Source organism: Nicotiana sylvestris, chromosome 12 (assembly GCF_000393655.2).
Source record: "Nicotiana sylvestris chromosome 12, ASM39365v2, whole genome shotgun sequence".
Taxonomy (NCBI): Eukaryota; Viridiplantae; Streptophyta; class Magnoliopsida; order Solanales; family Solanaceae; genus Nicotiana; species Nicotiana sylvestris.
The window spans coordinates 44715850-44742896 of NC_091068.1; the positions used below are offsets into that span (position 1 = coordinate 44715850).

At 37.7% G+C, this 27047-nt stretch overlaps 2 protein-coding genes across 3 annotated transcripts; one reads left to right on the top strand and one right to left on the bottom strand.

The window, feature by feature from the left end:
• Nucleotides 1-2204: 2204 nt before the first annotated feature.
• Nucleotides 2205-7583, top strand: LOC104230509 (uncharacterized). 2 transcript variants are annotated; one of them, XM_009783339.2, is made up of 4 exons: nt 2205-2414; nt 6259-6355; nt 6911-6965; nt 7062-7583. In XM_009783339.2, exons 1-4 carry the CDS (start codon nt 2274-2276, stop codon nt 7183-7185), a joined length of 417 nt encoding a protein of 138 aa, XP_009781641.1. In that variant the 5' UTR covers nt 2205-2273; the 3' UTR covers nt 7186-7583. The 2 variants fall into 2 exon arrangements, with proteins under 2 accessions (XP_009781641.1, XP_009781643.1); XM_009783341.2 differs by having other exon boundaries at nt 2207-2414; nt 7055-7583.
• Nucleotides 7584-8359: 776 nt separating this feature from the next.
• LOC104230510 (serine/threonine-protein kinase BSK2-like) lies at nt 8360-24397 on the bottom strand. The gene is made up of 10 exons (XM_009783342.2): nt 24052-24397; nt 23626-23831; nt 23273-23408; nt 21591-21724; nt 20597-20702; nt 19554-19639; nt 18587-18775; nt 18343-18501; nt 17931-18044; nt 8360-9125 (listed from the first exon to the last, which is right to left on the bottom strand). Exons 1-10 carry the CDS (start codon nt 24134-24136, stop codon nt 8874-8876), a joined length of 1467 nt encoding a protein of 488 aa, XP_009781644.1. The 5' UTR covers nt 24137-24397; the 3' UTR covers nt 8360-8873.
• Between the last annotated feature and the right edge of the window lie 2650 nt (nt 24398-27047).

Sequence of the window (27047 nt, forward strand, 5' to 3'; positions counted from 1 at the left end):
AACAATGACACTGTATGATGCAATTTGGTCAGGTAACAATGGCTGACCAGGAATAACACCGTGTGGTCAGGTAACAATGGTTGACCAGGAACTAATTGTGCCCGAGGGGCTACTACTATTCTATATGATTGCCCGAGGGGCGAGGTTTATGTGTTCATTTTGCATACTTACTTGTCTTTTACTTGTTTAACTGTGATATTTGTGCCCGAGGGGCGGATTTCTGTGCATAGCGGCACTAATTGTTTTGAAATTATTTCACAACTGTTGAAAAAGATCATTTTCAAAAGAGGTTTAAAACTGAGCTAAGGTATTTTCTGAAGAATTCACAGTTTCACTAGTTTTTCTCAATGAGTTTTTACACTGCTTCTATATAGCATGTCGGTTGCTTTACGTGGTTTCTTGCTGCTCAGTTATTATTTACCTTTATTACTCACTGAGTTGGAGTACTCACTTTACTCCCTGCACCTCGCGTGCAGTTGCAGGTATTTTTTTTCACCCGGTAGCGGGTATTGGCTGTGTGGAGGCAGAGTTGTGGAGGTTTTAGCGAGGTGACTGCCAGCATTCGCAGCACCACTGTCTTTCTATGTTATTCATTATTCTTGTTCAGTGTATTTCTAGACTGTAAAGTGGAAATTTCATTCTTATAGATGCTCGTGACTTGTGACACCCTGGTTTGGGCTGTGTCGGGATGGTTTCTACTGTTGTTTTGTTAAATTTCGTAATTTATGAAGATTATAGTATATGTTATTACTGTTTATGATATTTAACTATTTACGAGAGGTGTTCTGTTTAGTTTGGCTGGCCTTGTCTTCACGAGAGGCGCCATCACGACCGGGTTCGGGAATTGGGTCGTGACATTCCATGTGGTTTTTTTTATGTGATGGAACACCTTCCAATCCACCTTGTACATGAGGCACGACTTGGAGGGCATGTTCAATGCAGATGGATGTATCCCTTTGAGAGTAATATTATAAGTTTGATGTAATTTTTTGTTTTATTTGAATGTTCTTGGTTAACATGAAATTGTGTAGGACAATTGGCAAATGTAAACAATTTGTTAAGCAGAGGAATAAGATTGAAGGATCTATATGCGAAGCTTATCTTGCAAAGGAAACTGCTCATTTTTTTTCTTATTATTTTGAGAGTAACATGCCATGTTCTAGGAATAGGCTCAATAGGCACATGGTCAAATGTGTGAATGATCCATTATATCCGCCAATGTCCATATTCAATCAACCAAGCCGATGTTCTAAGGATGTTAGTAAGAGAAGTTTAAGTGATATGGAGTACAAGTCAGCTACACTTCATGTGTTGCTAAATTGTCTCGAAGTTGTACCATTTCTCAAGTAAGTATTGATTTATTAGTTATCAAAATATAAAATTTATTGTGATTACATCTCGATGCAACTCATAATAGTTTTCCTTGGTATGCATGTTGAGGCTGACAGTAAAGCCTCTCTACTTTATAGGAAAATGGTGGAACAACGTATGCTGCAGATTTTAACTCTTATTCTCTAGGATGCCAAGCATCTTAACGTAATACTTTTATGGTCTTAGGGTATTTCTTCTCGTGTATTGAATTGCATCTGTTGGATTAGTCCTTGTTGTATTCTCTAAATTCAGCAATTAGTTCTAAGCAAGTAACAAGACATTTTTAATAATTAAATTTACTCTTTTATGTACCTTTTTCTCACTATGGGTTAATACTTGCTAGTTTTGGATAATTTTTTTGTCAATAGTCATATGAAATTATTGAGCTTAGAATGTTTTTATTTTTATATGTGTGTGTACTTTAATTAAGTCTATTATAGTTTATGGCATACCAAATATAATCAGGTACGGTATTGCATTTTAAGAAAGTAAACACCGAAAATACCGAACCGAACTGTCTGATGACTTAGGGGAAATTTCGGGATTAAGAAAAATTATAAGGGATTAGAATGTAATATCCTTAGTCAAAACAATATGGCTTTTAAGCCAATTTTAAAAAGTTGAGTTTATCCAACTTGTTGGTTTTGACTTTTTTTAAGCAGATTTTAACTTTTTTTAAGCTCTTTTTTTAGTTGCCAAACACTTTCATGAGTTAAAAAGGGCATCTAAACAAGCTCTAAATATCCTATGGTACTCCCCTAACTAACTTACTACACTTCTCAAATAAGATGGGGAGTAAATGCCATATTTTGAAACCTCAAGGTGTCAACTGAATAATCTAATTTCATTTCATTCCTTATACTGAATCACTTGAACAGAATCTGGAACATTTGTCTCAGAATATGGGAGTGATAAGATTGACTTGTTTCATTAACCCCATTGGAGGGGAAGCCCCAAATTCAAGTAACGGCAGCCACCCTTCAAATCCAAAGCTGCCTCCGCTCCTTTCCGTTTCAAAGTCATCTTGGGTCGTCAGAACTGAGGCAAGTTAAATCTCTATTTGCCTTTTTCTGTCTTTTTATCTTTAATTTCTTTTTTTCTCGTGCTGACCAATTTTTTATCTTGGGCCGGAGGGTGTAATACTTGTTTGTATATTTTTTTTTAGTTCCAGAAATTGAATGGCTGACATACGGGAATAAATTTTATAGCTGTATTTAGCATTAGAATCTTAAAATTGTTTGATGCTCTAAGTTTTAAGATTCATTTCCACTTGATGGTTGACCTGGAGTTACTTCAAATTCTGTATTGTTTATCCAATACATATCCAACATGACTTTGTGCATCATGGTTTCATGCAACAAATTACTTGAAGGAACTCAATTGGTTGAAAAATAACAACAACAACCCAGTGACATCCCACAAGTGGGGTTTTTGGTAGACCCTCGAGACAAGAAGAAATGAGAGAGTGTATCAGTAACACCAAAGGAATCCATAAAGATAACATCAGTAACGCAATAACCAAAAAGTAGAGAGCAAAGTAATAACACTAAGCAGTAACAAAGGCACAGTACTACAGAAAAATAAAAGTGTCATAGAAAGGATTGGAAAATTGATCGGAATGATAATCCTGGGAGAAAAAAGAAGACACAGAGTCACTTGCTTATTAAAGTCAAAGAAACGAAATTGCATCAAGGTTTCTTTTTTCTTTCTATGTATTTTTGGTTCAGGAAGTTCCCAATGAACAAGAAAAGAATACATTAAGTTCTGTACCAAATAATGCTTAGGCATCATCTAAGCGTGTATTGTGGGCCGGGCCTAGCCCGGGCCAAACGAGCCGGTTCAAACGGGCCGGTATCTTAGTGGTGCAAAAGCCCATAGCGGGCCGGTCCTGACCAAATTCAACCGGGCCAAACGGGCCCCAACAGATTTTTTTTTTTTTTTTTTAAAATGGCCAACAGTCAGATTTTTAAAATCTAGCCGTTGGCCTTCAATTTCCAATCGTTTGGGACTTTAAAAAATAGCCATTTGGCCCCCAAGCTTTTTATAATTACACTTTTTCCCAATTCTCAACTATAAATACCCCTCATTCTTTCATTTTTACTCACAAATTCATCAATCTCTCTCTAATTTTCTTCTATAATTGCTTACTTTATTATTGCAATTTCGTGAAAAATTGTGAAGTTGGTGAATTGAAGTATTCAAGTCTTCAACGATATTCAATTTTCAAGAAGTTGTTCGTCAATTCGGTAAACTCGTTCCAACTCTTAAGTTTTAATATTATAGTTTTGTTTGTTTTATTTAGTATAATTATAATCAATATGGACTTTTCTTTGAAAAAAATATTTGGTGGTAAGGGTAAGGGAAAATCTAAAATTGTTGAATCTAGTCGCCAAGCTACTACTCTTCCCCCGGCTCCCCGACCCAGACCTGTTACCCGTCCTCCTCCACCTGTTATTCTTGATAGTGATAACCCTTGTTTTCAATTTTTCGATAGTCAATTTTGCCACGATGTTGCACCAGGTCAACAATTAAATGAAGAAGTTATGAATGTTGTTTATCCTAATCAAACTATCTTTGAAAATGATGAGGAAAATGACGATTTAGATGAAATGCAACCGAATTTAGATGATACACCTACTAGTCCTGTTAATAACCCAACTGATACCCCGCCTGACCCTCATGTAGTAACCCTTACTTTTAATAGAAAATCTTCTAAACGGCTCGAAACATCTCTTGTTTGGCACTTTTTTACTCAATTAAGAGAACAAAATAAGGCTAAGTGTAAAACTTGTGGGTCTTTGTTGGTTCATAAATTTATTGGAGACCGTAGCGGTACGTGTAGTTTGACTAGACACATATTGAAACACCCTAGAGATAAAGCTAGATATTTACAAATGAAAGTTGCGCAAGAGGGGACAAATGTAGATACTACAGTTAACCCTAGTACAGGTTCAAATCTAGTTCAACCGGGAATTAACACTGTTACCGGTGGCATTTTATATTATGATCCAAATAAAGATCGTGAAGAATTGGCAAAAATGGTTACTGTTATGTGCTTACCCTATAGTTTTCCTTCTAACCCTCATTTTGTGCATTATATTAGAAGAGTTTTTAATCCTACTTATAAAGGATGGCCTCGCGCAACCATAAAGAGAGATATTTATAAATATAAACATGAATATGAACAACATTTGCGCTATTTATTTACTCATATAGATTGTCGCATTGCTATTACTACTGATATTGATAGAAGTGGTAATGATTGTGATTATCTAACTGTTACAAGTCATTGGATAGATGAGGAGTGGATAATGCAAAAACGCATTATTGCTTATAGAATAATTAATTCACGCCATACAGGTAAGTATATTGCTAACACAGTTGCAGATATTTGTAGATATTTTTGCATTAGAGATAAAATTATGTCGGTTTCTAAATTTGATATAGTATATATATATATATATCTAATACATATAAGCTATATATAAGGCACTATATATATATCTAATATATATAAACTATATATAATTATATATACACACATACTATACATACTATATATACTATATATATTTATATAGCTATATATAAGCAATTTATATTAGTATATACATATATAGTTTACAAGAAATTGCCTTAGATAAAAAAAAAAATTTAAAAAAAATAGCCCGGAACGAAAAAGCCCGTTAGGCCCGTTTAGGCCTGCGGGCCTGGCCCATTTAGCCCGGGACCATGTGGGCTTAGGACTGTAGTGGTCCGGTTCCACTCATTTGGCCCGTTAGGCTCGGGACCGCCTCAGCCCGGCCCGCCTAAGCCCAGGCATGTTTGGCCTATTTAGGCCTGGGTCCGGACCACAATACAGCCTTAGCATCATCAACTAACCTATATCAAGGTCTAACTACTATATTTAAGGAAAGACCAGTGTTTTTAAAAGCAAAAAGCGCAAAAAAGCGATAATGTCCATGGAGCTCGAGTGTATAGAGAGAAGAAAAGCGCATGCCTCTTTGAAGTGCAGCGCAAAATTTTTGGGAAATTAAGAATATATCAAACGTATATGAATTTAGTTCAATAAAATTGCAATTAAAATAACTAATTTCAACATCCAATGTACAATAATGCCCATAATTATCCAATTCCTCAAAGTTGAGATTTAAAGAAGGGATCGATTCTTTTTGGTTGAATCACTTTGTTCACCATCATTTGAAGCGCAAGCTTCTCTAATGCACATGAGTTCACTGATGAAGCTATAACCGCTAGCTTCACATCACTTTATCAGATTAAGCGAAGTGATGGCTTTTAATATCATTGAGAAAGAAGAAACCTGAAAGCTATTGTTTGAAGTTTGGAGCAAAATTTAATTATGCTTTTGAGGATTTGACTCTCTTAAGATTTGGCTTAGAAAAACAAAGTTGAACCACTGATTGGTCTTCAAAAATCATATGTTTATAATATGATATGCTTGCTGGTATATTTTCTTTTGCATCAGAAATAGATTGGTGACACCTCTTGAGTATTTCAAACTTATTCTGAAGCTGTATTAACATTAAAAATTCTAAGAATCAGGACCGGATCCCTTTTCTGAAGTGTTATAGTGAAAATTGAAAATCTTGGAATGATAACCCGGGATCGATGCTGGATAAAGAATTATATATCGTGTAGTTTTAAGCTGGTTTAATTTAAATTCCATTCTAGTATCAGAAGTTTGGTCGAGCATTTTAACAGTTATTTTGTAGTATATGAACATTGAGTTAGTTATTTAGTTCGTCTGGAAGAGATTTGGTTCTCTGTTTGGTTTGATTGACCCAAAAAGCTTAATAAACACTTACTTTAAAGTCAGCAATGTCTTAAGCTTCAATAATTGGGCTTAGATCAAAATCTTTGTTGCAGTCTAATGTTCGCAAAGAAAGAAGAAAGCAGCCAGATCCTCCTTGTGTTGTCTGTAGAGGGAATGGCAGAGTGGAGTGCTACGATTGCCATGGCAGAGGTAACCCCCCCCCCCCTCTAACACACACACATGCAGACGAAAATGTGTTTGCACTGGGACATACATCTGATGCTATTTAAATCTCACAATCAAAGCAGGTGCAAAATTTCTTGAGACATTAAAAATGAAAATGCATTAACGTTGCCTTTGAGCTACGGTTTTCTTGTCATTTAGTGCTTGAAGTCTTGTTTGGGTTTGATCCAACTTGATTTAGTTTGGAGTACTAGAGATAAAGGAAAAATAAAAGTAAGAAAAGGATAATGATGCAAGAAGGCTTATAGTACTTCTTTTGGTTCACTTAATGTTTAGAATTTGGTAAAACAGTGGAAAAGGGCGAGGACCCTTAGAGGAAAAAGATAAATTAGGAGGATAGCAATATACTGTAACTCCTTGGTAGACAATTTGTTCTGGCGTAACCCTAGATATCTCCATGTGGCTCTCTCTCCTTTACATTTTCTACAAAATCAACTATTTCCCCTTCGAATAGTTTCACAAAAATATATGTGCTCCATTAATTTTCACAAGTTAACTTCCTATACAATTCCCTTGATACAGGGAGGACTAACTTTGTGCACCTAGAAGTGCTTCCAGGCGGAGAATGGCCAAAATGGTGAGGTATCAAGTTAATCAATTTCTTGCCAGTTGTAAAACTATGATATTATTACTCTGTTATTGAGAATCCTACAATCTAATCCACAGTTTCTAGGTGCAAGACTTGTGGTGGAAGTGGGCTTGGCTACTGTTCTCGTTGCCTTGGGACAGGTGAATACCGATATATAATGGGATTCCATTTCATGAGACGGGAAACTGATGATCCAGAAGGTATATAGTGATCAAGCTGACATCAAAATAGGGCCGAGTAATCCAGCAATCTGCTTCTAGAAGATGAGCGATTGGACTTTCTTGCTGCAGTTTGAACCAAATTGCGGATTATGTTTCTCACAAGAGCAAGGTGGGCTTACACCTAGTGCAGCACTGGAGGTTATTTAGTTGCATAACTAGAATGCTACATAATGTAATTAATAACAAAAAAGAAGTGAAATGATTATTGGTGTAGTTAACCTGCTACTAGAGTTTACTGTTATGCTGATGGTTTCTAGTGAGGAGTAGCTGCTTATGGTTCCATATGGAACTGTGTTCTTGGAACACTGTCTCAGGTCTATGTAATGATTTATGTGAACTGTCTGGCTGGAAATATTCTCAATATATGTAAAATCAAGTTACAAGATACCTATTATTTTCTTTTTCTGGCTAGAATTGTACGCCGATGCTTGTTATCTTTACACAAATAGCCTGTTGTATTTGTACTGATTACTTATACATGGTTATATCCATATTATTATATATATTTGCCAGCTATTTTAGGTTTAAACGGTTGTGTGGGAGGTTATTTAGGTTAATTCTTTTTGTTAATCTGGTACTTTGGTCCATACCACGGAACAAACTAAGATTTAAGGCTTTAACCAGAATATTGAAGCAGAATTTTTCCAAAAGCTCAATTACAACAAACATCCTCGTCAATAAATGTAGATTTACTTTTTAACATATACATTCGCAGGATAACGATTAGTACAAGGGAAAAGCATATTCAGTGGATGTAGATTTGGTTTATTTACGAAATGGTTCAAGTTCAGGGGACATTTTCAAAGCAGATAACGGAATACATTGAAAATTGATTAGTCAAATGACCAAGCTGGAGTAAGGCGCAAGTAAAAACAGAAGGGAAGGTGAGGATAAAAAGTTAATTCTGCACAAACTTTCTCCTACTTCATGCGATATAGATTAGACATGTAATCAAAATGTGACAGCTCTACTGTAGGAGGACTAGAGAAAATTTAATATGATTTGAGGTAAACAAGATTGGTCGGTTAACTGCGGTCACTGAAGAAATAAAAAGGAGTCCATGCTTATTTATCCTAACTTGGATGAGCTAACTAGTAATATGCTAGATGAGGGAACAACAATGTTATGAATGAGTAACTCAACTGCATTCTATACACAACAGACACAAGACAGATTATATTAGATCATAATGAGCAAACTCCCTTATATAATGCATATCAATGTAGTATAACTTCGCGAATAACTGTTTACAAATAATGTTGCACCTCACTGAATCATATTAACTTTACCTCAAATACTTAAAGAAAACAGAACCTCTATCGCATAATCATGGTCAACATGCAATATTCAATCAGCACCCTTGAATGTACACACCTCGGCAGGAATTGAACAGCTGAACAGCATAATGAATTGCACTCTTCCTTAATGAGTTCCAAAAACTAACAATTGGCATTCATTGGAAACTAAACTACCAAGGTTTTTCACCGGATGAGTGCTTTTTTACATTTGAGTATGGTACTATGTTTGCTACAGGAGAGGGTAGGTTGAAATAAATGTAACCCCACCTCCATATAAATTGTGGTTCATAATAATCCTTCTACATTGACTCCTTCCAGCAATTGGCTCCGATTTGGAAGTAGGATCAGAGATTCAGGATTATATTTTTGTGTGACAGTCAGTTGCGCCAACTGTTCTGCTTCTTTGCTTCAAAGGACGCTCCATCGTTTAACATGTCTTGTGCATCAATTTCCATTCCAAGTTTGGAGAGGGCAAGAGCCTGCATATAGAATGCAGTAGGCCACTCGGGCAAGCAGACCTGAGCCTGCATAGCATCCCTCAATGCAAGTTCTGGCTGGCCATTCATCAAATACGCGAGGGCTCTCCTCACAAAAACAGTCCCAGAAGGAACAGGCATCATAGACACTAACTGTGGGAAAAAAAGAGTCAAACAACACAGCTTTGATCCAGGCAAAGTTAGGGCTCAAAAGGTTATAAACCAGATGGAGAATAGAATTTGATAAACATGGAAAATGACCCCGAAGTCATTAGTCAATCATGAGAAGAATTATGTCGTGTGACGTGAAGAGGAGAAACAAAGCGTAAAATATACATAACATATAACATATTTCATGCTAAAATATGATACAACCATGCCTCAATCCCACGTTGAAATCGACTATAAGAATCCGTGAGGATATCCGTTCCTCTCCTTTATCAAAAAAAAAAATAATACCCATTCCTCGCCATTGGGACCCATTTCTTTCTATTACTGGATATTTTGTTTTAAGAGATACAGTAGGGGCTTTCTAGTACTAGAAATTTGGTACATTTTACCCAGGAATCTTAAAAGGTGTTGAGCATATGAAGATTTTGAGATCTCTACCACATACTAGAATGTAGCAAAAATCTGTAGAACATACTACTAGAAGACTTTTGGATGTGCTAAGCACTAGTTTGCCTGCAGTTGTGCAGATTTCCAATTTAAGCATGTAATAGTGAAGTACCTGACTATTACCAATTTTTTTTTATTTGAGATGAAGTAAGATTTTATATTACTGGCATCAAGAAGATGCAAAAACAGTACAAAAGAGCCCCATTTACAAAAAAATACAGTTCTGGTCAGGGAGCTAACCAAAAACATCAAAAACCTAAGGTTGGCAATCAAGCCAAAGTCAGAGCTAATAAAATCTAGAAAGGGAATTAACTCATTTACAGGGGAAAGGTTGCTCCAGCTATATAGATTCCTAAGACACTTTGCTTTCAGGGAGCAATTGGGAGTTGATATGCCATCAAAGCATCTGTGATTCCTTCTTTCTGTCCAAATACACCTCGCTATTGCTCTATCTTACAACATCTGATGCAGATTTTCAATTTAAGCATGTAAAAAAGGATTAACTTGCTAAGTGTATGGACAAGTTTTGCTCCTTTTCAGCACATCATGTTTGGAAATAATTACTTGTCTATTATAGAGCATTTCCTTCTGTTATTCTTTTTTTTTTTTTTGATAAGGTAAATTGTATTAATCAAAAGGGAGAGAACTCCCGTATACAGGAAGTATACCAAAAAGTAGAGAATTTACATCATAACATGATTCTCTACAAAAGATGCCCAATCTTCTATACAAGTAGGGGCTATATGAGTGCACCAAAAAGCGATCAAAGATAAAAGACTATTCTTAAGATGTGAAAAAGGAGACTCAATCCCCTCAAAAGCTCTCCTATTTCTCTCCCCCCAAACTATCCACATGAGAGCTAACGGGGCGAACCTCCCCGCCTTTTGCTTTCTTCTTCTACGGAAACCGGCCCAGCTATATAACATTTCCTTTACAGTGCTTGGCATCACCCATTGAAGACCAAAAAGGTTCAGGATCGCCCTCCACAAAGCCGAGAACACAGGGCAATGCAACAAAAGATGATCAACTTCTTCCCCTGAGCTTTTACACATATAGCACCAACTAACAAGTGTAATTCCTCTCTTTCGCAGATTCTTAGCAGTCAAAATCACTCCCATCGCCGCTAGCCATGCAAAAAAATACACCTTCGTGGGCGCTTTAGGAATCCAGATCGAGGAGTATGGAAAAGAGACCTCCTCTCTCACCAACATACTCTGGTAAAAGGACTTAATGGTGAACAAACCATCGTCATGCAAACCCCATCTCCAAGAATCACAAGATGACTGGGGTTTATCTTACCCATATAGCAGTGTCAATAAATCTTGGAGCTCCGCAATCTCCCAATCTTGCATGTTCCTTCTAAATGAGAGGTCCCATACTACCCCCTTCATGCTCCTTATGAATCTGTTAGACCATCAATTCCTTCTGGTTTGAAACTCTGAAGATGTGGGAGAAGGAGACCCTCAGAGTATCCTCTCCACACCACCTATGATTCCAAAAGCTGATTCTCCTTCCATCGCCCACCCTGAAGTGATGTTGCCACTGAAGGATTCCCAATTCTTCATGATGCTCCTCCACATGCCACACCCGAAAGGTGTTGTGATTGCCTTGGTCCTCCAACCCCCTCCCGTGGAATCGTACGTTTCTACTATGACCTCTCCTCCATAGAGCATGCTCTTCTACCCCGAATCTCCACAACTCATTTCCCCAACAAAGCTCTGTTGAATACCCTAAGATCTTTTACTCCAAGTCCACCCCACTTCTTTGGGGAAGTGACTGCCTGCCAATTCACTAGATGATACTTTCTAGTTCCATCGGCCGCATCCCAAAGAAAATTCCTTTGAAGCCGCTCCAGTTTTTCTGTGATGCTCACAGAAGCTTGCAACAGGGACAAATAATAGGTGGGCATACTCGATAAAGTGCTTTTAATAAGCACTTCCTTTCTGCCTTTTGACAAGTACTGTTTCTGCCAGTCTGCTAATCTTTTTTCAACCCTTTCGATCACTGGATTCCAAACCGTAGTATCCTTATGCGAAATGCCCAATGGAAGACCCAGGTAAGTAGTGGGAAGGGAGCCCACCTTACATCTGAGAACATAAGACAAAGCATCAATGTTAGCAACCTCACCCACCGGCAAACTCTCACACTTGTCGAGGTTGATTTTGAGACCTGATACTATCTGAAACCACTACTGGACCTGCTTCAGGTATGTCAACTGATCCGTATCGGCATCACGAAAATCCAAGGTGTCATCCGCAATAAGTAAATGAGAGACTCTTTGGGCACTGGGCACCCCGATCGGAGCTGAGAATCCTCTCAAGAAGCCTCCGCCCGCCGCACGATCCATCATTTTACTCAAAGCATCCATCACTAGAATGAATACCATGGGGGATAAGGGGTCTCCTTGCCTGAAACCCCAGGAGCTGCCAAAGAAACCACACATGCTACCATTAACCAGGACAGAGAATCTGACTGAGGAAATGCAGAACTTGATTCATCCCCTCCGTCTTGCCCCAAACCCCATCCGCATCATAATGAAATCCAAGAACTCCCAATTGACATGGTCGAAGGCCTTCTCAAGGTCCAACTTACATAATAAGTCGGGATCTCTATTTTTTTCTTCTGGAGTCTACAAGCTCATTTTCCATCAAAGCGGCATCCAAGATCTGCCTACCTTTCACAAACGCATTCTGGGAGAACGAAACAGACACGTCAAGAACCTTCTTGAGTCTGTTGAAAAGCACTTTAGAAATAGTCTTGTAAATGTTCCCCACGAGACTAATAGACTTGTAGTCTCTAATACAAGATGCACCTTCTTTTTTAGGCACAATAGTAATAAAAGAAGCATTGATACTTCTCTAGAAAACACCATTCACATAGAAGTATTCAATGGCTTCCATCAACTCCCCTTTGATGGTGTCCCAACAAAGCTGGAAGAAGGCCAAGGAGAAACCATCAGAGCCAGGGGCCTTATCACCAGCACAACTCGACATAGCCTCGTGCACCTCCTTTTCCTCGAAAGCCCTTTCTAGCCACTCACTGTCTCCCTCCCCTATGTGGTTGAACTCTATTCCCCCCAAAGTCGGCATCCAACTAACTTCCTCTTTGTATAAGTTCTCATAAAACCCCACTATCGCCCCTTTTACCTCCATCTCTCCTGCAATCCTCACCCCATCCACAACTAAGGACTCTATGAAGTTTCTCCTTCGATTTGCAACCGCCACCCTGTGGAAAAATTTGGTATTCGAATCCCCCTCCTTTAATCATAGCGCCCTCGATTTTTGCCGCCAACTAATCTCCTGAGCTATTGCTAACTCGACTATTTCCCTGTTAACCTCCCCCAATCTCTCTTTCTCAGATTCATCTAACTCCCTCGCCCCTTCCCCTCTCTCTAGTTCCCCAATTCATGTATAAGCTCCCTCATTTTAACATCTACCCTCCCAAAAACCTCTTTATTCCACCTAATAATATCTCCCTTGAGCAATTTAAGTTTCTTCGAAAGACGGAATGAAGGTGTCCCTGATACTCCGTAGCTTGTCCACCATTCGTTCACCTTGTCACCAAAACATGGCACCTTCAACCACATGTTCTCGAATCGGAAGGGAGCACGGACCCCCCTCCTTCTGCATCCATCTAGCAAGATAGGCAAATGATCCGAAGTCAGCCTAAGTAAAGGAATCTGCAGCACATTCAGCACCAGCTCATCCCAGGAGGGCGATATCAGAAATCTATCAAGTCTAGATCTTGAGTTGGAATCCTCTGCCCTGGCCCAAGTAAACCTTTCCCCTGACAGAGGAAGATCATTGAGAAAGTGATCATTGATGAAGTCAGAAAACTCCTCCATGGCCCTCGAAATCAGACTATACCCTAATCTCTCCTCCGGGAATCTAATAGTGTTATAGTCTCCCTTAGAACCCATGAATGTCCCATTCCCCTATCATATTGGCCAGTTCCTCCCAGGAAAACACCTTGGACCCTTCTCCTACCGGTCCGTACACTCCCCCAAATCCCCACTCCACCCCACTCATTCTATCTTTGACAAGAGCTGCTAAAGAAAAAACTCACTTCTTAATCTCCTTTACCTCTAAGCTTCTATCATCCCACATTAGAAGAATGCCCTGAGCACTTCCTGCTGGAACTCAGTCAAATTTTACCCAACTACCTCCCCAGACACTCCTCACAATCACATCCGGCAAAACTTCCATTTTTGTCTCCTGAAAGCAAACTAGGTTAGCACCCCACTCTTTAACTCCCACTTTGATGATGGACCTTTTGTTTGGGTCATTCATCCCCCTCACATTCCATGAAAGAATCTTAACTTCCATAAGTAACAATATCCTCGTTCTCCCAACCCCCCCCCCCCTAACTGAGCTCCCTTTCTCCCTGTCACACAACCGGCCCCTTCTCTGGTACACCACTACATCCCCTAAATTATTTTGCTTAACACCTTAACCCAACTCCCTCCCTGCACCATCATAAAAAGATTGTTTCTCAATCTCCCTCAACAGTTCTAATACCCTATCTTCCTTCCCTTCAAAAGAAACACCTAGAAACTTTCCAAAGTTTAATAGTTTATCCTCCATCCAGAAAGACATATCCCCTCCTCCAATCCGTGACGAAATTGGACAGGCGTCTTCTATATGTACCCTTTCCTTGCTCCTACCGGAGGAATACAAGACCATAGCATAGCTAGCAATAGGAACTTTAGGTGCCGAAAGGATCTCACCATTTTCTTGAGGGGTATCAACCTCTGAAATTAGCACTCCGCTGCTATAAGAATGACCAGAAACACCAGTAGGGTATAGGAAGGAGGAGAGCATGGAACCTTGGCGGCATCTTAACTGGAAATACTGGTCCGGCACTAACATCAGTTGGGGCATGCTCAACAATCTTCCCAGAAGAAGAAGCTTGAAGTGTAGCCTCAACACAACTAAGCCAAGGAGCATATGAGGGGGTAATGGAGCTGGGTCCCTCAGAGGCGGGAGGCCGTGGACTAACAGCACCATCTATAGCCGGTACTGCCCCTGAAGCAGCGACCATCGAAGAGGGGCGCAGGTCACTAGAGCTCGGTGAAGAAATGCCAATGTGTGACGCACCATTGGTAGAATAAGGAAGAACGACTGCTCTCATATGCTTAGGAGCCTTATCAAACACAACTTGAAATAATCTAGGCCCCTTAGGATCAATTCTAATAAAATTGGGAAAAGTTGTTGGGCCTATGTGAGGAGGCCCAGGCCTATACTTGCTGAAATCTTGCCTGGCCCTAGGATAATTAGAAGAGGACCGGCCTATTCTACCTTTCCAGCCCGCATCACTAACTCATTCACGTCTTTTCCTCCTGTTGAAATTTTGTCTTCTTCTCCCAAAATCAAACCTCCCGCCTCTTCTCGATCTAACGTCTGATTCTGGCTTAGTCCACTGATCCGGTGAGCCCTCCCTACCCTCAGAGACTGATTTCCCCTCCCCTCCCTTCTATTTGACCTTACGTTTTCTTCCGCCACTATCTCAGGCATAAAGATAGGGCGAAATTCAGGGCTCAACCAAACCCTATGCCCCCTTTCCTCACCACAATCCTCACTCGCGAGAGATCGTGTAAGCTGCAAGAGACATCAATAAAACCCCCACACATTTCCCCAATCTTCTTGAATAAGTCAAGACACCAAAGATGCATCGGGAGACCCACCATGTTGACCACCAATGATTCGCCGGTGAAACGAGGGTCTAGACACTCATCGTGCTCCACCCATATGTCTAGCTTTAAGAAGTTCCCATCGAACCACCTGTTTCCTCTTACAAGAATTTCTGAAACTTGAGATTCGTCGACAAAACAAAAGAGATATTGTGTCCCCCAGTTGCGATATTTTCAGTCCGTCCTTGTCGTTCCATGCCTCCGCTGCCCAGTTCCTAACAGCCTCTGGAGAACCAACCCATTTGAAGAAAGACCTAATCAGACAAGATTTCACGAATCCCTTACGCCTGAGAGTGTGCTCCTCAAATAGCGAGAAGTGCGGCTCCTGCCCTACGTTAAGCTTTCGATGGCATCTTTCCCCAAGTTCTAGTGATGGCCAAGAGTCAACTTTGATGAAAGACATGTTTTCCAATTTTCTAGATTCTAGAGAGAAGTAGGAGTTTCTTTCTGTAGAATCCATCATATTCTAGATGCGGCTGTCCCAAAAAAGAAAGGTGAGATCTGGCCGAAAAAACCTCAAAGGTTAGAAAAATCAGTAGTCACAGTGGGTGAAAAACAGAATATAGGAAGGGAAGAAATTTTCTGGTACCGAACAACATAAAAAGTCGCCGGAATCTGGGGTGAAAAAGAAAAAGTCGTCGGATTTTGGTAAAACTGAGACGGAAAGGCTCGAAAAAGCCTCAAGAAGAGGCTAGTTTGAAAAAGTCACCGGAAAATGCCACACGCGCCGGCGCGTGGCTAAATCTCGCTGGAAAATCCAACGCGTTGACCGCGCGTGAGAACTCAGATGCCGACGGTCTTCACTGGGGTTTGGTCACGGGAAGTATGGCTCTTGATGGGGGTGGTGGAGTCTTAGGAAGAAGAAGAGAGAGAAGAATCTCGGAGAGCGTGCCTGGGAGCATATTTGCTACTGTATCTCTTCCGTTATTCATTTTAAGTAGAAAGCCTGAATATCTTGTCAACCTTTTCCGTCAGTAGTTATATTGAGCGCACCAGTGTCCATGATATTCAAATTTGGAACCTGGATTCCTGGAGCACTACTATTACTCCTGTTTCATTTCTATATGGCAGTGTTTCACGAAGAGTCTAATAAAGAAAGGAATACCTTTGGAACTTGTGGTCTTAAACATGCCATGGACATTTTTATACTATAAAAGCTTGTCATTAAAGGTAAAATGAGAAGTTTAAAGTCAAATTGTTTCCAAAATATAGAGAGGTGTCATTCTATTGTTAACAGACTAAAAAGGAAATGTGCCACGTAACATGGAACAGAAGGGGTATTAGATATTTTAGTTATTACTTCGATTTAGGCTTTAACATCTTCCTTTGAATTTTTTAATTTTGGAAACCAACAACAACTACTACACCTCAATCCCAATAAATCCTCGCTATCCATGTTGGTCCATTGAGACCGTCTCAATCCCATATTAAACAACTTAGATTTTCTAACTTTAAAAGTTCTCTATATTTTCTACTTAGCATACAAATCTCAATCCCAACATAGATCTTCTTTTTTCATTCATTATGCTCTAGTTTTTCCAACTCTGCATGGATTCCATGAGATTATAGTTTTTTCAAGATATCATCGTTCCATGTGATTTTAGGTCTACCTTGTCCACTTTTAATACCTTCAATTACCATGGTCTCACACCCACAAAGTGATGCATCTGGAGTTCTATGTAGAACATGTAGGATATGATCAAACCATCTCTAGTAACCTTCTCTCAGTTTTTCCACTATATGCGCTACTTACACCTTCGGCTGAATGTGATCATTTTTAATCTTGTTTATTCTAAGTGATTAAAAAGTTCAAGTTGAAAAAGCAGGAAACATGGTATGTCATTTCTTTCATCATAAAGTAAAACTACGAGCATGTTTAAACAGTAGCAGTTAAACAAGCAAAATATCAAGATGTAGAGGTGATACAAGTTTAGTCCAGTTCTCATGAAGAACATCTAATGAAAAATTGAAGTACACATAGCCGAAAGAATCAAAATAGAATGAGAAGGCAATGATAGTTTAGCGTGAACAGGAACAGCCTATTACTGTTTAACAACTTCTTACTTTACACAAGTTCGACCTCTAAAGGCAGGAAAACTCTAACCGGTTCCTCTCTCTCTTTGGACATATCTAGCATACACATTTTGCACCAGGAAAAAATATCGATAAAAAACCTGTTCACTTAAATAACTGGAAGTACACTAATTTCACTGACAAGGTTCCTCTACAGTAGTCAATGAGCAAATAGTTCTGGTTTCAGTGAGGAATACAAGGGCAAAGCATGGAGTAACAAGCTGGGAAAGGATATGGATAATTCTCATAACTATTCACCATATGGAGTATTCTTATGCATTTGCACTACAACTAGTTATCCCAATATAACAACTTGAACACCAGTTACTGTTAAATGAGAACCAGAACTTGGTCGCGTTTCTTTTTTCAGCCTTTCAATTGTATGATAAATGATAATTTTGATGGAATGAATTCATACCCAATACTTGTATTACAGTCCATAGAATAGGTAACCAGAAATTACAAAATACAGAAAGGTATATCAGAATGCAGTTTGAGCTTCACGGAATATCAAACGAATCTGGAAGCAAAAAAGAAACATAGATTTTCTTTAAGTTAGTCAGAATAAAAGAGAGTACCTTCGAATAACAATCAATTGCACTCTTAAAGTCCTTATCCCTGAAAGCAATATCACCAAATTTCTTGGTGTTTAACATATCTTGAACTTGCTGTGTCCACTCTTGGAATGAGAGCTTCATGAAATATCACATAAACAAAGAACCAGAAAATCAGATCTCCTGCTACAGAGAGAGAATAAAATGTGTACTTCCATATAACGGCTAAGCTTGAGAACTTCTCCAAAACAAAGAGGCTAAACTGAGGAAAGAAAAGAAAACCATGTATAAAAAGAAGCATACCCAATGTAATAAAGGATAAGCAGACCTTTTATTTGGATTATGTCCCTAATTATCATCTCTCGCCATCTAGTTTGTCGATTTCTGATTTCCCTTTACACCCAATATGTGGTAGTATGCTAAGGAATTAACTCACCTCATTTTCGGCACCCTCTTCATCTTTATAACCTGTCTTAAGCAACATATCATAAACAGCGGTAAGGTCCATTCTTGCACAAGCCTTTCCAAGAGGAGAAAGCATGGTTGGAAGCACTACTGGAGCTTTTGTTAGACCCATTAAAACATATGATACAACCTAGGATATAAAATGTGAATAAGTAATCTGGTCAATTCATCATAAATAGGAACGGTTCCATCAGGATCAAAATTTTCTAATCTACCTCCCCTTGCTTCTGGAGAGGTAATACAGCATTAAGAATGAACTTGAAATCAGGCCGATCTTTAGCCTCGTACTGGAGGCACGTCGAAGCAAGCTCAACCAATGCAGTAGCATCTTCATCGGCATATTGTCCTTCCAAGGATGAATCCATTAGTAACAACATATTCTTTCCCCTTATCAAATCTAATGCCTGGAAGAAGAAGAATTACATGGTAGGCCACCAGTTAGAGATTTAATAGCACAATCCCTAACTAAGTATAACAAACATACTAACAAGATATATACTAAGGATCTTTGCCTATTGAATTGGTGAATTTGTTCAATATGATAGTGAACCTTTTAAGCTATTGAGAAGAATGACCAGCTTGCTTATTATGATATCACTCATTATCGTTACAACTCCATGTTGATTATAAAGGAAAAATTCATATTTTTTTCATGAGCGCAAGTTATATACACTGTAACTGTAATTTTTTTTTTACATTATCAGGTTACGCAAAGGATATCTAAAGGTAAGCCTCAAAATGTGGGATTAGTTATCTTGAATAAGACAATGTTACCTGCTACAACAGGTAAAGGTGGATGGTGTGAAAAATTTCTTACACTGATGGTGCTTATAACTTTAACTCATTTTACATTTGGTGGTAAGCTCTAGACTGTCTACACTTGATATTTCGGTCCTTAAAATTCAATAAATGATTGTAACACTAGCTTTTAATACGTTTTACATTTAGTGTATGATCTATACAGCAGACTCCTGAAATTTTGGTACTTAAAATTCAGTACAGTGGCCTACATCTTCACTTAACAGCTTTGTCAAAGAACCCCATATTGATAAATTGGAAAGGCATTAAATCCATTTTTGACATACATCATGAAATTTTGAATACAACTAACATAAACTGAAAACAAATTTAACCAACTGGTGCAGCAATCATAAAAGAGACGTGCATGCTAAAATCCATTACATGGCTTGGAGGAATATGTTTTCCACTCAAAAGGTCCAGCAGAACAGTCCCATAGCTGTATATTACACTCTCCGCAATGACCCTGCCTAAAAATAACAAGATTTGGTACTGAGCACGGTGCCAATTTTCTGAAACTTGAGGATTTCACATTTCAACTACGGTAAATAAAACAGCTTAATTTCAACATCCATAATTAAATATAAAAAATTAAAATACAAAATACAGCAGCTGATTGTGCACAAGAATAGAACCAGTTATTATGTGAGCTTAAAAAGCACAAGGCAGTGGTAAGTATATTCCTAGAAAGTAGCAAAGAACAAGGACTCCATGCATGTAATCATTGTCAAAGTCTCAAACTTCAAAAACCAATTATATTATCAAACAGATCCCCAAGAATATGTATTTTCTTACTTGATTGTGAAAGGACATTTTCTTAAAAAAATTTACTTTTGGTAGGTATTCAAGAACTCTGTGTATGTCATTTTCACAAATCATAGCTAGTTCCAAGCACGAAAAGCTCTACTCTGCAACAAAAATATTTTTAAAAAATAGCTTAACATGATGAACCCTTCAAATACTTGACAGGTACTCGAAAGACCTTGATATTAGACTCTCCTTTGTCTATGAAGGAATTTGAGGCAGACACAACTTTACAACTGCGGACGCAGTAATACTATGATGGCAGCAGCCAAACACGGTTAATCCAAGGTAATTATAAAAGGGTCTTCATTTTTACCCTATCTCCGTGGTGATAATACTCATAATCTAGATGTGCTTGCCAAGTTAGGTAGATGAAGTAACCACAGCTACAAAAGGAAAGTAAACCAAGCAAAAGAAGTACTTGGCACCTTGAGTCTCCTGACTTTGTAATGATTGGCAGTTTAGAGTTTAGAGTTTAGAGTAAGGATTAGGCGATGACATTATCATTACAGTACAACTGCAAGGAAATATCGGAATCCTACTTTTGAGTTTTAACAAACATTTTGTCACCTACTTCACGCAGGTAACTAATGGAAGGTGGTCTGCAAGGAAAAGGCACGCACCTGTACGCATAAACTCAGGAGGTGTATAGGCCAGATTAGTGCTATAACTCTTTCCATCTCTACTGTTTTTCATAAGGCCAAAGCTAGATAATCGAGGGTCACCATCCTGCAATATGAATCAAATTAAGCAAATTCAAGAACAAGCCGCTCAAAACCACAAGACTTAGTGAAACTTGCAGAACTGCAAGAGTTAGGTGACAAAATGTTTGTTTAGATAAGTGTATGTATGTGGGAGAGAGAGATAGGAAACGAGTGATATGTAAGAAAAATTAGTCTTGCAAACAAAGCAATTGGAAAGTCACAAGGTACGAGAATATGTTAAATAACATATCCCTATGGATCAATTATCATTTAATTATTACGACACACTACCATACTCGGCATAGTTTTTCAGTATGAAGTTCTCAAGCAACCAAAAGATGATGAATTTAGAAAGATATCCTCCAGTTTCATCAATTTAAGTTCCCAGCTTCTATGCTAAATTCATGGTCATAATTTGATTTATTGAAGAAATGATGTCACTTTAAGCTTTAAGAATAACCAATGACAAGTCATAGTTGCTATAACTCCTATTCACAAAGCACTCTTTCATATTTGTCGGCATTATGTTTACAATATTTTTACAACTTTTACAACTATGAAGAATTCAAAATTTCAAATTCATCCAACTATTTAAATTTTTAACTTTGATGTATTTTTTCCTTATCAAGCTACTTCTTCAACCATCATAGTATTATATTCTTCCACTACCAAATTTATAATCAGAATAAATTTGGAATCCTTGTCAAAATAAACACCCCATATAAAACAAGAACGAGGGAATATTTGTTTCTAAAGTTGATATCGTTATAATATCCTATTTTTTTTTTTGGGGGGGGGGGGGGGGTGAATCTACATCTATTTCACTTATATACAGAAAATGATACTATCCATCCAATCCAATTAAAAGAACTAGAAAATGATTATAGAACTCCAATATTTAAAGTTTGAATACCTCATCAAAAAGAACTCTGTAAGCATTCAAATCATGATATATTTTTCTGTTCTCAGCATTGCAATGATCCAGAACCTGTGCAATATGGTATGCAACTCTGACTCGCATCTCCCAAGGCAAGGGCTGTTTTTCCCCTGCAACACAAGAGCCAAAACTCATGCAACGATCATAGAGAAACCTGAAATGCTAGTTGTAGTGCAGTTACACATAAATGGTCGTTCTTGATGAATATAGCATTGGTGTCCCGTATATAAAGCTATGTACATCATAAATGGGTGATTAGACGCGTATAAAAGGATTCAAGACCAAGAAATAGTCTTTACGCATTCTTTTACACATTTTCTTGAACTCTTATCCTTCTCTGAACCTTGACTTATGCATCTATCCAGGAACAAAGATGCAAGATCTGGCCAGCTTTATTATAACATTGGAGAAACTTTACACCCAAGCTCAGAAATCGCATGATTCACTATCGTGATAGAAGCAACAACAGAATAGGAGTGCACATGTTCGCAACTGACTTTTCTCTAACTATTTCTTGCAGAGTATGAGAGTAATTATGAGAAGCTATGCATTACCATCAAAGCTCAAGAGAAGAAAATCAACACCGTGTATTATTTCAGCAACTGTCCCGTCTGTATGAGGTTTGGTTGCTTTCTATGAGTGCTGTGAATAAACCAGCATTACCGGGCAACTTGGTATGATTGTGTGACCTAAACCAAGAAGCCACACCACAGAGGAGATCCCAAGCGCCACCAGCAGATTGTGTGTTACGGTGTGGGCGCAAGTACAACAACAATAACAACATACCTAGTATAATCCCACGAGTGGGGTGGGGAGGGCGCGGGCGCAAGTATAGCGTACAAAATATTTCAGTGATGATTTTTTTTTTCTTTTGAAAAGGTAAGGGATGAATTAGTGCTACCTTATACTAATTAAGTAATTTCCTAATGACAAATCCTTTGGTTACAGGGATTACCATTTTTAATCAGCTACATATCATCCCGTTCACATTAAATAACAATAACCTAGCAATTTTCAACATGTATCTAACGTGTTCAACAAATTGGTCAGGAGATAATCATGCTTTGGTTAAACATGGCTTAGAGAATCACTGACCCAAGCGGAACAGCTACGCTAAGCATTTGTTGCCTAGTATAAGAATGAATTCGACTAAGAATTCCGCTGGCCTCTAATCAACTTGATATGATTGATCTCCAAAGCCAAAGCAGATGCTTCAAATCTCTACCCTCTGATCTCGTGTCTTAGTATGACATATAATTCGTGAGCAAGTAATTAAAGTTTTGAAAGGGATATGCTTCACTTCAAAATTCAAACAGCTGATGCAGCATATACTTGAGTAGGCGGAATTAGCACGCATTTAGCTTCCATCATCAACAGAGAATTATGTAAAAGCATAATACGGTGTTCAATGGGAAGTTTCAGCTAAACCATTGCACTTTTCAATGTCAGTGAAATGCCAAGGGAAGGTCAACTATGAATGGCACGATCTCTTGAGCTTTAAGGAGTGGAACAGCACAATTATGTTAGTTATGGAACATCTATCAAGGGATAGAAGGAAACACATGGTAATTGGAAGACTATAACTACGTAGAAAATGTGATCCCTCGCTATTCAACCATATACTGTATGTTTAAAAAATGCAAAAGGCAAAACCATACAGTGAAAGAGATGCTTTGAGAGTGTATCATTAGGCATGTACTCTGCCACCAAAAGTCTTTCATCTCCCTCAGCACAGCAACCAATTAGATTGACCAATCTCTTATGTCTGACTTTGCCCACTCCAGCAGCCTCTGCCTGCGATGCCAGTGGGAATTAGATTTTCTAGGAAGACCAATATTTTTAAACTAAACAGCATAAATCCATCTAGGAGCTGATGGAACAGCAAAGCTGACATTGCAATTTTGAGGTCTAACAATAAGTCACAAGTAAGCAAACAACAACAACTACTACTAAAATACAGAAGTCTTTAAAAAAATTCTAATCTTTAACTATAAAAGAGTAAGCAGTTCACCACAAACTGATGAGGATCAGGCCATGACTGCTTTGAGAAGCGCTTAATGGCAACAAGCCGGTTGCTCCGAAGCTTCCCTCTGTAGACAATATTGGGTGCTTTCTCACCACTTTCAGAAACTATCAATTCACTGCTAAACCCATTCGTTGCAGCTCGGAGATCCGCAAGAGCAAATTCCTTGAACGCTGGCACTTGATCCCCATTAGCTTCATCAACAACAGAATGAGTTTAAGTTCTATATACCGACTGTGTAAGAAATTATTTACACATAAAAATGTAGTTAACTCAATTTAAAAGCATTGATTGATAACTTAGAATAAATTGTAAGTAACCTCGCGCAAATTTCACTGACTACATTGTAAATAACTTAAATCCTACGGACAAATGAAATACATTGAGTAGAAATAGAGAGATATAAAATGATACCAAGATCTGTTTTGGAGTCGTCCTCTTTAGGAGGTTCTTCGATGGTGGACTTAACATTGACAGTTTTGGACTGGAAACAGCCCATTTATATCTGCTTGCATAGACAACTAACACTCACTAAAATCCCTCGCTATATATAGCTATGGGTGCTGGAATATGAAAGGCAAACTTGGGATGAATGGATAGGTGATGAGCGACAGCAAAGCGGGGGAAAAGTAGCTAGAGCTAATGATTGGTGAAGTGAGTTAGAAAGGTGAGAACAGGAAAAGGGAAGAGGAAAAAGCAGGGCCGAGAAAGTGGGTTGAGTCACATGATAAGTCGATGATGAGCACGTGAAAAGAGAGAAGAATTAGAGAGAGAATTACGATTTGCAACAGTGCTCAGTGTTCAGACTTCAGTGTGTTGCTTTTTCATGCAGAGCTGCTGCAAGGCAATAAGCAATCTTTGTAATCGTAGACGTCCTTATTTAGGCGCGTTAATATTGGGAATTTCTTAATTAGTTATCTGGTTTTAATGGATTCGATCTCTTCTTTTTAAAATATTTAATTACTTGGAACTCAACTGAAAGAATTAAAAATATACAAGTTGTTCTAGGCTGTCAACACTTACGTCAAACGTAACAATATTGCATATGCGTGTTAGTAAGAAAAAAATGGATGATTTAGTACTTTTTTGGATAAAAATATGTATCTAAAATGTGAAACATACATTTTAGGGGAAGCATGTCGAGTCCAAATATGTACCCAGTTTGTAGATATTTTGTAGATAAATTGTAGATTATTTGTATTCTGATTGTAGATGCTTTGTTTTCTGTTTTCACAAATCAAAAACGACTAAAACTTCCATTCTTCTGCAAAAAACGCAATTATGTCGAAAATTCCAATTATGCTACAATTGAAATGGGAATTGAGATATTTAAAATTCAATGTATTCAGTTTGTAGATATTTTATAGATAAATTGTAGATTATTTGTATTCTGATTGTAGATGCTTTGTTTTCTGTTTTCACAAATCAAAAACAACTAAAACTTCTACAAATCTTCTGCAAAAAACGCAATTGTGTCGAAAATTCCAATTATGCTACAATTCTATGATTCTCCTATATGCTATTGTTACTCCTTACGAAACTGCTATGCTAAGTATGGAATCCAAAAAAACATGATGAAGGGATAGATCTTCCTAAGCAAAATCCTCCCATGAACTGTTACAAGAAAATTGACTTTTGACAACAATTGAAGCATCAAAAGAAAAAGATAAAAAGATCTGTTCGAGCTCAGAACATATTGAGAATCAAACTTTGGGAGATACCTTAATGTGAAGGAACCCGAAATCATAACCATCAAATCGACCAGGCTTGTGCTCATCTTCCCCGCGCATAAAAACATTGGGACAAGATTGCAAAGGTGCCGACAGTGCCTTGGCTATGGAAGAAATAATGGGATTTTGATACAAAAATCGTGGGTGTGGGAGGGAAACGTGGGTGAAGGTGTGGGAATTGGAGAGAGAAACGTGGGGGAGTGGTATTAGAAGGAATATACGGTACCATTAAATTAGGAGTATAATTAATAACCTTAAAAACCACTAATGGTATATAATTGGTAATTAGGCATACTAAATGTAATTATATCAAACCTTAAACATTAATGGTAATATAGTTTCCTATATGGCATAGGAATGTAAAAATTCCTAAAGGGAAATCAATTGGCCTAGACTATTTTCGGTGCCTTTTGTTTTATTTATGGGAAAATTTCACATACGAACAATTGACATCTCTATTTTTCAATTTTATAGCTCATATTTCAATTTACAACCAACTAGCCCAAAAATAATAGGCTAAGATTCAATATCCAACTCTAATAGGTTCTCAAAATTACTATTTAATTTTTAAAAGAGATTGCTCAAACTTTTTAATTTTCGAATCAGTAACTGTAACTTAAATATTAGTTCAACAAACCAAATCCATTTGAGTGGTGAAAATTAGATTTTTAACAAGCTTAAATATGTGGGTTTAGATTCCGAATTTGATTTTGTGAGAAATTTGGAGTGGGTATTATCTAGAATTGTTAGAAATAGTATAAGGAGGTTGTATAAAATTTGAAGTCATTTAATGAAGATTTGAACTGATTTTGAACAAGAATTGCAACTGAAAATCGTGGAAAAAGTTCGTTTACAGACGCTTGTATAAAGGTGTATAAAAGTGTATAATAGTATATAAGATGTGTTTATACACTCATATACACTATTATACAAGATTATACAAAAAACTAACTTCGTCTTTTTCCTTACGTTTTTTATGAAATTTAACTCAAATCTTGCTCAAATCTACTCCAAATCACTTCAAATATAAATTTTGAACTCCTTTTGATATTTTCAATCAATTGGAACAACACCCAATCCAAACAACTAACAAACTCAAAAATTTTTATTTTTGAAAGCAAAAGCTTTGAATGGCTTTCAATGGTGGAATGATGAATCTTTAATTTTCTTACATTGCAACCAGATGACACAGGGGAGAAGCGGTAATGGCAGATAGCCCCTTGAAGCATATATAGAAGATGTGAGAAGAAAAAAAAGTGAAAGCAATGGTTGTAAGAACATAGATTTAACTCCATAACTTTTAGAAGCAATGGTTGTAAGAAAACAGATTTTGAATTTGCTAGTGCTTTCAAAATATGTACAATATGGGCTAGGTCGGGTAAAACTTAAAAATATGGGCCATTTGTTGTTATGGTGTGAAGTCAAGTGTATTTTCTTGTAATTCTTTCTTTATTTATTATGTTGGTTTTTTAAAAGATGGGATAGTAAAAATATTAAAAGTAAAGATTGAAAATGTTTCTCAATAATTTTATTAAGCATATCAAGGCTTTAACTAGCCAATTAAGAATATAATCTACAGAAAAATCTGCATAAGAGGAATTTAAAAATCCCAAAATATCTCAGCAAACCTAAAAAATCTATCCAAAATTTAAATTCAAAAAAGTAGATTTATCATAAAAC